At 56.6% G+C, this 13,391-nt stretch overlaps 1 protein-coding gene across 7 annotated transcripts in view; it reads right to left on the bottom strand.

The window, feature by feature from the left end:
- NLGN3 (neuroligin 3) overlaps positions 1–12,998 on the bottom strand; it is a 30,860-nt gene extending 17,862 nt beyond the window's left edge. The window contains exons 1-3 of one of the 7 annotated variants that reach the window (XM_088151853.1): positions 9,874–10,283; positions 9,621–9,749; positions 441–1,113 (exon numbers count right to left, since the gene is read on the bottom strand). In XM_088151853.1, the coding sequence (XP_088007979.1) occupies positions 441–921 (481 nt within the window). In that variant the 5' untranslated portion in view covers positions 922–1,113; positions 9,621–9,749; positions 9,874–10,283. Of the gene's footprint in view, positions 1–440; positions 1,114–9,620; positions 9,750–9,873; positions 10,284–12,759 lie in introns of those variants that run through there. The other 6 variants (XM_088151856.1, XM_088151854.1, XM_088151852.1 and 3 more) reach the window with 6 other exon arrangements.
- Positions 12,999–13,391: the final 393 nt, after the last annotated feature.

Here is a 13,391-nt window from a genome sequence, read left to right as displayed (position 1 = left end):
GGACCCTCCAGGAATGGGGGGGGGCAGAGAGAGAAAAGGTCAGGGGAAGGGCAATCACCAGCCAGGCTGAGGGCACCTGAGGCTCCCTGCCACCCCCAACCAGCTGGGATGCCCTGCAGCTGGCCAGAGAGTTCTCCTGTCTTTCCAACCCAGTTGAGGATGAGGATGATGGTGCCTTGTGAGGGAGAGACGAGCAGAGGAGGGAGGGCCCATGTGGAGGAAGAGTGAGAAGGAGCACATGGCAGCCGGGGGCAGGAAGGACAAGCATCGTGGCCAGAAACGGATGCACACAGATAGACAGGCATGCGTCAGGAGGAGAGCAAGCGATGGCAGCATGCTCAGACTGCAGGACGCCAACTGGACAGTGGAGAGAGAGAGAGACACGCGTGCACACACACATACACACACGTGTCCTACTGGCACCCCGCTGGGGGACTCACCATCCTCAGTGGGGATGTAAATGTTGAGGTACAGACAGTCCTCATTGGGATCCTGGATATAGGTGGCCACAATGTCCAGGTTGGAGGTGAACCAGATGGGAAGCATGATTTCGGGCACGGCGGTGTGGATGTTCTGCGGACACACTGGGGAGAAGTGGGTGGCGTTCCGGATCCCCGACCAGGAGGACGGCGGCTCGGGGGGCATGAACCGCTTGTCCCCAATGGGAGGTGCAGCATAGGGTACCCCCAGGTACTGGTCCACAGGCCCGAGGATCTCACTGGGCAGGGGCACGCGCACCCCACGGAGCTTCCCGTAGTGTGTGTTGACAGTGGGCGAGTAGGCCTGGCTCTCCATCCGTACCACAGCCGAGGCAAAGCTCAGGATCCACAGGGCCAGGTGCACTCCCCACCCAGCGGCCCCCGTGGGCGCTTGCGAGAAGGGCGGGAGGAGCAGCAGGCATCGGCACAGTGACTGCCACATGGTCTGGGGAGGGCAGTACTGGAAGGCAGGCCTCAAGCAGACTTGGGGGCTCAAAGGGCCCTCATAGGGAGAAGGAGGGCCCTCCCGAGGGGGGTCCGTCTGGCAGGCAGGAGTAATGATGGCGAGGGGCTAATTCCGACGGCTCAGGAGCTCTTCCTCTCTGTAGGTGCGGCTCTTTGGAGACAGGTGGTCCTACAAAGAGGAGACGGGGGGCAGAGAGAGACAGGTTAATAGTGACCAGCTTGGAGGTGGCAAAAGAGCCCCACCGAACACGCCCTGCGTTATAGAAAGGGTTGCAAGCTCCACTGGAGAACTAGAGAGCCACGAGGATGCTGTCTGATCAGAATAACCGTGGGGAACAAGAATCCAACCCCAAGGACAGACTCATCTCTCCACCTCCCTCTGGATCACAGGTGGGCAACTTCTGGCCCACGTTCAAAACAGGTCTGGTCCAGCAGGAAGCTCAGTGGTGACTCCACCGTGACCTGGATTGATGTCCAACCAGGATCAACACCATACGGCTGAATGACACCGGTGCTAAAACTTTTTGCACCAGCGGGCACTTCTGCTTAGGGGCACCTGCCATGCACCCCCAGAAACGGCACCAGGGAAGCAGCCAACCACCCTGAGCCAAGAGACCCCAGCGGGGGGGAGGAGGGCTGCGGCAGAAGGGCCCTTATTCCACGGAAGATCCCCCCCCCCCGCTTGAAGACCACCCCTCTTCTGCTGGTCAGGAGCTCTCCAGCACTGCGGAAGGAGAAGGGCGCATGGCGCTGGCTGCTCCCTCCTCCTCTGCTGTGTGGCTCCAGTTTCAGCCCTAAGGGTGATGGAAAAGGCGCTCTGGACTACGAGGGAGAGGGTTCCTGGGCTGCGCTTTTCGTTCCTTCCCAGGGAACGGGCCCACAAGCTTATAAGTGCCCAAGAAGGCAGACGCGGCTCCGGGTCGCAAACAGTCCTTGCAGAATTATCCAAGTTACATAACAGGCTGAAAGGGATAAAAGCTCTGGGTTCTGGAGAACGTGGTTTTTGGCGACAGGCAGCTGGGGTAGATCTGTGGCAGAAAAGGAGAAGAAAAGCGAACGAAGCATTGGAAGAAGCTCAAATAATTGCTAGCTCTATCATTGTTCCCCTTGCTGGTAAGGTCAGAAGAGGAGGGGTAAAGCTAAGAGAAGTAAGTAACCCACAGCAGGGAGAGGACAGATAGAGCTCAGCAGGTGTTGGGAAGCCCACCCGCCTTCCAAACCGGGATCCACTTCTGGGTTGCTATGGAGGAAACCGAACAGAAGGACTGCGGCATTCAGACAAGTTTCAGTGCCAGATGAGGAAACCACGTGGGTCAGAAGATATTCCTCTGGCCCCTGAGAAGGACCCTGAATGTTGACCAGGAGACCCGGAAGCAATGAGGAGGCAAGGCCAGAGCTGCAAGGAAGTGCGGTCAGCAACAGGGCCAGTACTGGAAGAGGAGCTCCTCATTTCTAAGGACAGCTGTAGCTGGACCATGGAATGGGGTGGCTGCGAATCAAGGAAAACCTCATAGGCTCAGAGTGGGAGTAAAGCATACTGGCTTAGGCGGGCTTCAAGATCAGATCAGGGCATGAGATCACACACACACGAGCCTTATGCAAAAGGGTTGGACAGGAACTAAAAAAAGACCATCAGCGTAACCCAGTAAATGACAGGTAAGAATTAGTGGATATCCGGTGAATGCAATGGGTGACTGGCATGAATGCAAAAGTCAGGGGAGTGGGGGAATCTGCAATTAGAGGAAGATTTGGATTGGATGAATGCAGTAATGCGGGAGAAAAGTTAGCAGAGTTTTATGACGGGAATTCCTTTTTTCATTGCCAACAATGCTTTAAGCATCATAAACACAAACTGTACACTTGGATTTCACTGGGTGGACAACATCAGTATCAAACAGGAGAAAAGGCAGAGAAGTACAAGCTATCAGCCCAAACACTTCCAGATACAGACATTGGATAGATTGTGAATTATCTGTACCAAATATTTAAGCTTAACTTTGAAAATTAAATGAGTGTAAGTCTCAGAACAAGTTTTGACCTGGTGAATATAAGATCCATTCAAAGAGCAAGTTCAGTACATTTAACTGAGGTGAAATTGAATTTCAGGAGCTCTGGGAAGAGGTCAGATGCTAGGAAAACCAAAGCAGAAAATGTATTCCCAAAATTTGGAAGAGGGAAGATCCAAGTAGTTATCATGAAAGTCAGAGACAGATGGAGGATGAAAGACTTGGACAGAAAAAAGGATGTATAACAACTGAATGCAGATTTTCAGCATCAAACAAGGAAGGACAATGTAAGATATCAAAAGAAAAAAATGTCAAGACTGAGGGAAATAAACAGGAGATGATGCTTTTACGAAGATCAGAGAATCACAGGAAGATGCACAGCTACTCAAGGATAATCATGGCAAAGCTCTAACAAAAGCAAATGAGGTTAAAAGAAGATGGGAAGATTATACTGAAATCATTACAAACAGGATCACAAAATGACAGAAACATTTGTAGAGAAACAATTTACTCAGGAACCAGCTCCACTAAAAAGGGAGGTACTACAGATGGTGAACTAGTTATCAGGAGGAACGCACGAGGTGCACTGAAATGCCCCCTCGGCTGTCTAAGGCTCCAAAGAGACGCCAACAGCTACGGAGCAGGGCTGCAGGGAGATGAGGCCAGGTAGGAGCGCAAGATGGATGAAGAAGAGATTATTAGAGTGAGGCTTCTCCTTGCGTGATTGACTACAGCAGGTTCTTTGATTGCGGGGATCGTGCCAGAATGTGGAATCTATTAAGGCTAATGGATGGGCCACCTGATTACTCTTTGGAGGAACCTTTACAATGAACAAGGAGCTCCTGCCACGTGGAGAAACCAAGTGGTTTAAAATAGGGAAGGGAGGGAGGAAGATGATGATGCACCAAACTCAAACAGTTTATGTCATATAAGGATGGCAGAAGTTGAAGAAACGACAGCTGGAATCAACTCGAGAGCACTTTGAGAAATGCAGATAATGCCACTTCGTTGAACAAAAGCGAAACACCCAGTTGACCACAGAAGCTGGGAAAATGATAGTTTTGTTTTCTTGGGCTCAAGAACAGGAAAACGGGCAATGTGCTAGAGAAGAAACTGGGAGGTTAATCCTGGGGAGGAAAGCAATGCCAAGACCGTGAAGGATAAGGACATATCCGTGACAGCGACATCCAAAGAGTTAGAGCCACGACGGTCTCAGGGGCAGTGCTGTTGTGGAGGGCTCCTGAGGCAAGCGGAGAGCGGCCCCAACGCCCTGTTTCTGCCTGGTGGAATTGGCGATTCCCAAAAGAATGGCAATCAGGTAAAGGGGAGCTTGAAGTCTAAGAAAAGAAACTCAACGCTGACAATTTGCGCTTGGCTTACGGACACCACGCTCTTCGCGTAACTGCTGGATGAGGAGGAGTGCTCTGTCATCCTATGAAAAGCAATGCGAACCACTTTCCTGGGTCCCCCCGCAAGTGGGACCCAGGAAATTCTTGTCCAGGAATAACCCTGCTGAATAAAAGGCCTTACTTTGTTCCCTAAGTCTGGTTTACTTGTGGATACAGCAGGGAACGATCTCCTGCTCTAAGTGGGGATTTCCACCGTAGAGTATGGCTGTGGAAGTGTCACCCCTTTGAGGTAGGCCAGGTCAAGAAACAGGAGAAGCAGCCATTTCGGGAATGCGCTCTATGATACAACAACAAAGCCTTGAAAGCCTGCCAGAGTTTCTGTCTACTACATCTTATACCAAACGAGGTCAAGGTGGGGGTATTTCGAGGGGGTGCGGGTTGTTTTTTTTCACACTTTCTTCTTTCCCAGGACTGAATAATCTCTTTTGAAACTCTCCTCCTTAACGGTTCGCTCATCTCTTCCCTATTCCCAGGGCCAGGCTCACATTCCAACACAGAAAGCTGGACATTGAGAAAGAAGAAGATAAGAGAAATGCCTTTGAATTATAGATCTGAAAATGGTTCCTAAGACTATCAGGGACTGCAAGAAGGACCGATCAATCCTGGATCAAACCAAGGCCGGCTGCTCCCTTGAGGTGACGGTCAGCCAGCAGAAGCCTTCATCCTTTGGGCCTGGACTAGAAGAAATGACTCGGCTTGGCAAGGCTGCGGAAACAGAAGGCAGTGGAGGGATCCAAGACATTATATGCTGTGCTGGAAAAGCAAGGCTGGTCAAGACGGGCAGCATCCTTCCCTGCAGTCGTCAGCAGTCAAGCCCAACCTGGTGGCACTGAAGTCATTAACTAGATCACAGTCGCTGCCTAATATCTGGGGGGGAGGAAGAGGAGGTTTCAGAGGGTTCTCCTCTCTAAGAAAAAGCTTCCAGAGACGTTCAGGCCGAGCATCCTCTGTGGCTCGTCCTGCGTGGTTTCCTTACAATGGCAGCCCTGTAAGAGCGGTTGGCATCCTGGCTGAGTGTCTTGGGATAAATCCACATTCGCCTCCCCATCCTGCCAGATCTTTTTAAGTTGCACGCTTGCACGTTCCTAGGAAGCTCTCAAAACATATAACTGGGGGAGCGTACAGCCCAGTCATGGCTTCAGTGGTGTGTTTCCATGAGGAAATCAGGTCTGCCCTCGGTGTCTGGCGTATGGTGATGATAGTAACACTAGCAAAAATAGCAGGGCCTTTGTTAACACTTAACCCGCTGCATTGGCACGACAGCCTGTGCACCACCAGACGGGGACACATCAGTCTGCATTCAGCCAGCCTGGCTCAGCCACCATTCCTATCAGTTTCCTGGACTTACATCCAGCTTTCTCCCGAAACAAGGGAAAGTCTTACAGAACCTGGCGCCCTCCAAACTGGTTGCAGCTACAGCTCCCTGAGTTCCCGGGCATCTGGAGAAGATTTTATCTAAAATGGCACAGAATAAAATGATGCACAAGCCCTCTTCTCTTCAAGAAGTCGGAATGCTATCCCACAGATAGACGTTTCCATGGCTCTCCCTGGAGAACGTCTCTCTCTCCTTCACCCAAAAGGATGAGGAAGAATCTGATTCTGAGGGCAGAGCAAAGTCTTTGTGCTGGTCTGCACAGCTATGCCCCTGGAATGGCTGGAAGGGCAGTTCCAAAGGTGTTGCAATGCACCCAAGGTTGTTCTACTCGGTGGCAATGCCTGCCTCTGCTGTTTGGGCCTAGGCAAAATGAAACTGATGTTAGTCCCTGCAAGCGGAATTAGGCACTAAAGTGGAGGGAAGGGGCATTCGTACCTTTCTGGAGCAAGGAGGTGAAAACACAGAGCTGGATGGAAGCTTCAAAGAGTTCTGAGCTGAGAGGCCAGAAAGAGGGGATCCTGGGGAATTTACACCTGACTTACTACAAGGAAGGCTTCTTTGAGGCAGATGTTTTCTTCTTGCTGGGCCTTCAGAGCCCCAAGTCCCTGCAGCTGCTGGTCTCTTCCTAGTAAAAGTGCCTCCTCTGCTCTTGTGTGGCACTCCCTGGCAGATGGAAACCAATCCTGGCCGGCTGCAGGGGAGGGTGGCCTTCCTCTGGACTGTTGCAGGTTACTGTGACTCGAATGGCAGAGAATCCCACCGCCTCATCTCCAAGCTCTGGCCCTGGCCCTGGCCCTGGCCCTGGCCCTGAAACGAGCTGGGCAGCAGCTCCTGGGCCACAGTGCCCGACCTCAACAGGGATAGGTTTGGGCAGGGCAGCCCTGCCCCCACCTGGAATGGGGAGCCCTCTGGTTGGGCTACTCACCCCCCTAAGGGTCAGGAATTTTGCTGCTCAGAAACAGCCCCTGTCCATCCAGGCCAAAATAATGAAGCTTACCTAAATTATCTTTCATCCCGGTGAATTTCTGCCTAAGCAGCCCCTCCCCCTGCACTGCCTTGAGGGTTGCACAAGCAGCCTCTGGTTGTGCTGGGGCCCCACTGAAGTTGGCTCCATGGTCCCCAAGTAGCCTTGGCAAAGCAGCATCAGGATGTTTGAGGGCACCCTTCCCCAAGTTGATGCCTTCTGGGTGAGCTAGATTACAACTCCCCTCATGCCTAGCCAGCTGTTCTTCATGCAAAAGGTTCAGCTTCTGCAAAGCTCTGGGGAGAGTTGGAGGAACTTCTCCCTAAATCTCTACTGCTGCTGGTCACTGCCCACATTTCTTGGACAGGGGGACCAGAGGTATACAGTAGCCTCCTGTATTCCTAGGCAGGACTGCCTGGATCTTCAGGTTTTCTTAAGCAGAGAAGCAAGTGCACAACCCTCAAGGTCTCCAAGGAAAGGAAAAGTGACAGTGATCACAAACAGAGAGGTCCTCTAGTGCTCAAAAGTTCGTGTGCAGGCCTTCCTGCATCATCTGGTCATAACTGGCTTCAAGAAGACAAGATGGCTGCAGAGGACTTCCAAGAGCAAAGGAGAGCAAAGAGATCTGGAAGAAGGCAAAGCAAAGTGCTGAAGCTGACCAGATTTTCCCAGGCTGCCCTCCAAGGAGAAGATCCGAAGGGCGAACTGCATAGCCGGGGGGAACGCGATGGCCCTCTTCAAGTCCTGCTCAGAGAGCAAGACTGGACCTTCTAAGGTGAAGAAGAACATTGGGAGAATCTTGCTGATGGAAGAAAAGAAGGAATGTGCAGATAAAGAGTAATTGTTTGTCATAAACAGTCACCCCCCTCCCTGGCAAACAACCGGTCTGGCCAGCTTGCAACTGTTCCCCACGGTCTCTCCCCTGATTCAGTTCTTCTAGGATATCCCCCATCGCAACACAGATTCACGTAGCTTGCAAACGCATACAGTATAAGCCACAACAGCTGGCTTCCTGCAACGCACTGATCAGAATCAAACAAGCCACATTTTGGCTTCGCACAGTATAAATCTTGCCACTACAGCTAATTCAAGCAACTGGGGCTAATCCAATGAACCCGGGCACCGATTAACCCTGCCGAGCCTGCAAGCACTGAAAGAGCCAGAAAGGGGCTTCCTTTCTGCCACTGCTGGCCCAACGGTGGACCTGGTGACCACTCTCCTTTCAGCACCACCTGCCTGTTCTGCCTGGGCAGAACCTGGAAAGGTCTGGAAGGCCAAAGAACAGACTTATAATGGTCTGGAACAGACTTCCTTCTGGAGGAACAGCAGGCTAATCTAGCACAGTCTTCTCCAACTTGTGCTGGGCTACAACTTACAGCCACTGCACCTCACTAGCCTGGAGGGCACCCAGGGGTCAGGAAGACTGTCCTGCTCTAAATAGCCAATGGAAACCGGCAAGTTCCCCTTGCAGGACAAAGGATCAGGCTGGGGACCATCAGCCAATGGATTTCCAAAGCCACAACACTGGAATAATAGCAAGATGATGTCTGGGGGGGGATAGATCCCCCTCCCCAATCTTGGCTTATCTTCAGAGAACAACAGCAAGCTCTTCTTGTCACCCAAGCAAGCTTCCTGCAATGACCAGATGTCCAGCTGTAAGAGATCCTCAAGGGGGGAGGGAGCATATGGCAGCGTGCCCAGCTTCCAAGGAGCCTGCCTTGGTCTGCTCTCCTCGGCCCTTACAAAGCCCTTCGGTCCCTTTCAGTCCTGGGGCTGAGGGTCACAAGCAGGCCAGGGCCCTGGCCGATCCGTGGCTGGAGGTAAGTGGCCAAGCAGGAGTCGCGGGCTGTTTGCTCCCCGTCAGTCACCACCCTCAGGCAGGACAAAGAGCTACTTTGTTCACCCCGCATCCTTTAGGGACTGTGCGTCATCTTCGCCCATGGCCACCCTCTTTTAAGCGGCCAGACCTGTCCCTCTGTCTCGGTCACCTCTCTTTTGACTGTCTGAGAGCCCAAGGTCCCAGGCAGATGTGTTTGCTATCGTCTCCAACCTGGGACCTCCTGCACACATACCAGGTGTGTCGCCTCTGAGCTATCCGCCTCCCTTTCAGCAGGTAAACGGGAAAGCACCAGTGCGTGCCATGCAAGTGGCTTCCAGGAATGTCACTCAGCCAGCGACCCACAGCCTGCAAGGAGAGGGCTGGACCCACTCCCCTTCCAGCAGCCAAAGCCAGGCTCCACCAGCTGCTAAGGTTGGTGCTTTGCAACCAAAGTTGGCTCAAAGGGGTTTCTGACCTAAGAGCAGCATCTGAAAACTATGCCCTCCACAAAGCAAAAGGTTGTGGAGCTGCCCTGTCTGGCTGGACACAGCGGCAGCTGACAGTCAACCCCCACAATCTCTCTTACGTGCCCCTGACACTCCGCTCCAGCCTTGGGCGGTGCTGATCGTGTTGTCTGAATCTACTCGGAGCCATTATGAGCTCCTGAGTGGGGAGGCAAGGGTGGGCTGCAAGCTTATCTCTCTATGGGCAGATGTCCAAGTGGTCATTGCAGGGGGAAGGAGCCCAGGGGTGTGGAACTACACCCACCAACTTTCCTACCAATGGCCACAGCTGGGGACTGAAGACAGGCTGGGAGGAGCAGCAAGGAGCAGGCCCAGGTTCCTCCTCAGGATAGAGGTGAAGCCAGGGGGGTCTTTGGTAGATCCACCTCCCCTTTCCTTGGCCACAGCATGCTCCAGTGGAAGGAGCCCTCAACCTCAGGACAAGCGGCCTGGAGCCCTCCACTCGTTTGCTGTGTGCAACGGCTCAGCTACAGAAGCAGAGTCCTCTTAGCTGGTACCCAGTTGACTTTGGATTTGGCCAGGAAATCCAGCTGAAATGTACCCCCCGCCCCCCCGCCAAGAGAATGGTTCTGGCCTTACATGTAGAAAAGCACAGGTACGCACAGCCCGAGGGTCCAGTGCGCAGAGACAGAGGCTCTGGGCAGCCACCGGGGCCTCCTGGGGAGCTCCAGTCCCAGCCAGCCATACAGCTTCTGCCTGCAGCAGGAGCTGATTTTGTAAAACAAAGAATGCAGTTTGTCTTCTTCCTGCAAGCAGCAACAGGGAACCAAACCCCTCCTTGTCCATTTCTGCAGTCCACCCACTACAGCTGTCAGTAAGAGCAGCTGCCCACCTGATGACTTTCAGATCAGGCAGCCTGGTTTTCTTCTGGGGGCTCCGAAAGCCGTTGTCCCGACATATCTGGAGGGCCCCCCGGGGAGGGCAACTCACGGCCAATTAGAAGCAGTCCTTGCGAGCTTTGGATGCCTGTGGCCCTTTCCTACCCGCTCAATGCATGCCACGCGCAGCGCCTTCTCACATCTTGCAACCAACCGCTCTGTGGCCAGGCAGGATCATGCCTGGGGGGTGGGCTGGGCTAAGGGGAAGCAGGGGATGTCTTGCCCATGGCATCACATCCGGGGGACTCTGGGCTGCAGGGGAGCCAGGGTCTTGGCCGCTGATCTTCCCAGCCACCGATTCCCAGCCACCGTCCAGTGGAAGCCGTTGCCAGTCGCTGCCTGTAGTGGAACTGCTGCTAGCTCAAAATGGCCCTTTCTCCCTGGCACAGATCCCAGAGGGAAGGGCCTTTCCCTGAGCGTTGAACTAGGAAAGCCAGGGATTGGATGGGACTGGGGGGGTGAAGCTGCCACAGAACTACACCCCTGCTTGAGCATAGGCACTTCCTGCCAAGCGTGCCACCCCATCCTCTCTTCTGGTGTGTGGCCACTACACTCAGCCACCCCAGGGGGGGCCATGGAGAGCAGGTCCCTGGAAACTGCCCAGCCCTGTTTCTGGGGCAGAGGTTAAGTTCCCCTGCTGAAGCCACCTGCCCCACTGCTGCGGCACCTTCCCACCCAAGCCCCGCTCCTGCCGAAAGAGCGGAGGAGGAAAGCCTGGACCACGAAGCCCTTGGCCCCTCCAACCTCCTGTTTCCTCAGGTCTAAACTGGAGACCCTAAACTGGACCAAGATGGGATCTCCTGCCTGTTGAAGCTGCAGGGCCACCTCTCTGTGGCCGATTTAACAACAGCACGGCAGACCCCAGGAATCCATGGGGCTCCTTGCCTACGGCACTGGCTTAGCCTGGCCTACCTCACAGAGCAGTTTTCAAAATAAAGGAGTTCATTAAAGAAAGGCCTGAGCAAACGAATGAAGAAACCCAAGTGCCTGTCCTAACGAATAATTTGAGGAGACAGGTGCTTCTGTGACAGACAGAGGAATAAGCAGGCAAGGGAAAAATAATACTTTTTCTTCCTCCCCCCTCCCCAAGAGGGACTTTGGCTACCGATCTCAGAGACGAACCAGAAGGAAGAGGCAGGATCTCTACGCTCTAAATGACCAGGAAAAACATGGCCAAAATTAACCGCACCTTTGGCTCACCAACAGCTTACACGACTAGTTTGCCTGGGTGGCAGACCCAGAAAAGGCTACTGCAAATGGCATCAACAACCGTCCCCCAATCTGTCCAAAGTGCCTGTGCAGTTCCCCATCAAGCTGGGGGGGGGGGCTGCTTCCGGTCATCCTTAGCAAGGGGGCACTTGCCAGGGCACCTTCTGCCCCTGCTCTCGCCACCGGGGCTACCTGTCTCTTGGAAGGCCCCTGGGCTGGCCGAGGACTTACTGCTTACTCACGAGTCATGGGTCTTGCCCTTGATTTACACTGCTGCGTGACCAGCAAGTCATCCCAGCTCCTGAGCAACAACAGCAGTGCCCAGATGGGGGGCGGCCACTGGGCCTGGGAGCCCATTAGGAAAAGCCTGAACAGAGCCATGGGAGAAGATGAGTGGGTCTCCTCCGCCTGGCATTGAACAAGCAGGCCTTGTTGCTTTCTTGGAACAGGGCAGTCCCCCTGAAAGAAAGAGAACTCCCTCCGGGCTCAGCATGGGCTGTTTCTTCCGGAACACGCAGAGGAACAAGTTTCTAGTCCCTTGAAAGAGACAGCCACCACCAGCTTAACTGAACAGCAGGTACCTGTTCTCAGCCTGCCTCTTCCTGGCAGTCCCAAGGAACTCAAGGCAGCTGAAGGTCCCCCCCCCCCTTCTGCTCAGCCTGGAGGTCTCCAACTCCCTTCCCGGCAGAACTGAGGCTGAGATGGGGAGGGGCAGCCCCCTCCTCCTTCTGCCCCCCAGGCCTCAGATTCTGGCCCAGATATTAGTGCCACTCCTGCTAAAGGGAGCCAGGCCGGGGGAGGGGGCAGGCCTAGGTTTGCACCTGCCAACTCCGTGGGCGCAGGGAGAGCACTCTGCTCACGCTCACGGTTCTTCAGCCACTCCAACACTCCAGGGTGGACCCACAACAACTCTGGCAGGGGGACAAGCAGAGGCACATCTCCCGCCCATCACTGTCAGGGAAAAGGCGGTAGGGGGTCACCCCTCTTGCGCGGGACGAGCAGGGGCGCCCGGCCAGTCCCTCCCTTTCCCGCAGCCCCGGAGGAGCTTCGGCGGTGCCCGCAGCCGGGCTCACCGAGGAGGAGGAGGCGGCGGAGGAAGGGGCCAGGAGGCAGCCCCGCCCGGCCCGGGGGGGTGGAAGCGAACCGCCCCCGCCCGCGGCGCCTGCCCTCCGCGGGCGCCCCGTCCTTGGCTGCGGCGCGGCGGGCGGCGGGCCGGGCGTGCGCCTGCGGACCAGGCGAGAACGGCCGCGCAGGGGAGACACGCGGGCCGGGGGGAGAAGGGAGCCTCCGCCCCCGCCGAAATGGGGGGGTCCTCAGCCATCCTCTTCTGCTCCGTCGCCATGGCAACGCAAGAGACCGGTCGCCGCAGCAGCGGCAGCCCCCCTCCGCGCCCCCGCGCCTGCTCCATCCTCGCCAAACCGGGCGGGCGGCGGGCGGCGGGCGGCGGGCGGGGGCGCGGGGTCGGGCTGCTGCAGCCGCGGGGAGGGGGAGCGGGAGCAGGAGCGGGAGGGGGAAGGGCGCGGGCTGCCCTCGCCCCCCGGCCGCGCCGTGCGCCCTCCCCGCCTAGCCGAGGGTCCTCGTCCTTTGCCTCCCGCCACCCGCCCGCCCGCCCGCCCGCCGCGGCTGCTCACCCGCCGCGGCTGCTCACCCGCCGACGCGCTGCTGCTGCTGCTCCCGCTGCGGTGAAGGCGGCGGCGGTCCCGCGGCAGCCATGCCGGGCTGGCGCGGGAGGAGCCGGGGCGGCGGAGGCGGCGGCGGGAGGGGGCGCGGAAGGTCTCCTGCAACGGCCGCCGTCAGCGCCGCCGAAGTCCCCGCCCCGCGCGCGCGCCCGGCCGCCCGGCTCCGAGAGTGCGCGCGCGCGCGCGGCGGTGGCGGCGGCGGCGGCGGGAGGCAGGGGGGCGGGAGGCAGGGGGGAGGGGCCGCAACGCAGCAGGGAGCCTCCTCCGCCCCAAGGCGGCCGCTCGCCTTTCGCAGGCGGCGCGAGGGGGCTGCGAGGCGCGGGGAAGGGCGTCGTCGGCACCCCCACCCGGCCCCGGCCCCGGCCCCGGCCCCGGCCCCCCTCGCGGGAAACCGCTTGGAAGCCCCCCGCCTGGCCTCCTGCGCCCAGAGCTGCCCAGGAGCGGGTCGGAATCGGGAGCCAGCGGGCTCCTGCCGGCTCCGCGAAGCCGCCGCCTTCGGGCCGGTCCGAAGGGAGGGTCTCCCGCGCCAGGCCTCGTTCTGTCCGGGGTTCCCGAGGCGAAGGGCCGGGAGCGGCTGGGGCCAG

This window comes from Python bivittatus, unplaced genomic scaffold (genome assembly GCF_059951505.1).
Source record: "Python bivittatus isolate LINGU-HERP-01145 unplaced genomic scaffold, Pbiv_v1 ctg000670_np1212, whole genome shotgun sequence".
NCBI classification, from domain to species: domain Eukaryota; kingdom Metazoa; phylum Chordata; class Lepidosauria; order Squamata; family Pythonidae; genus Python; species Python bivittatus.
The sequence above is the reverse complement of the archived record's forward strand: the minus strand, read 5'-3'. Positions and strand labels throughout refer to the sequence as shown.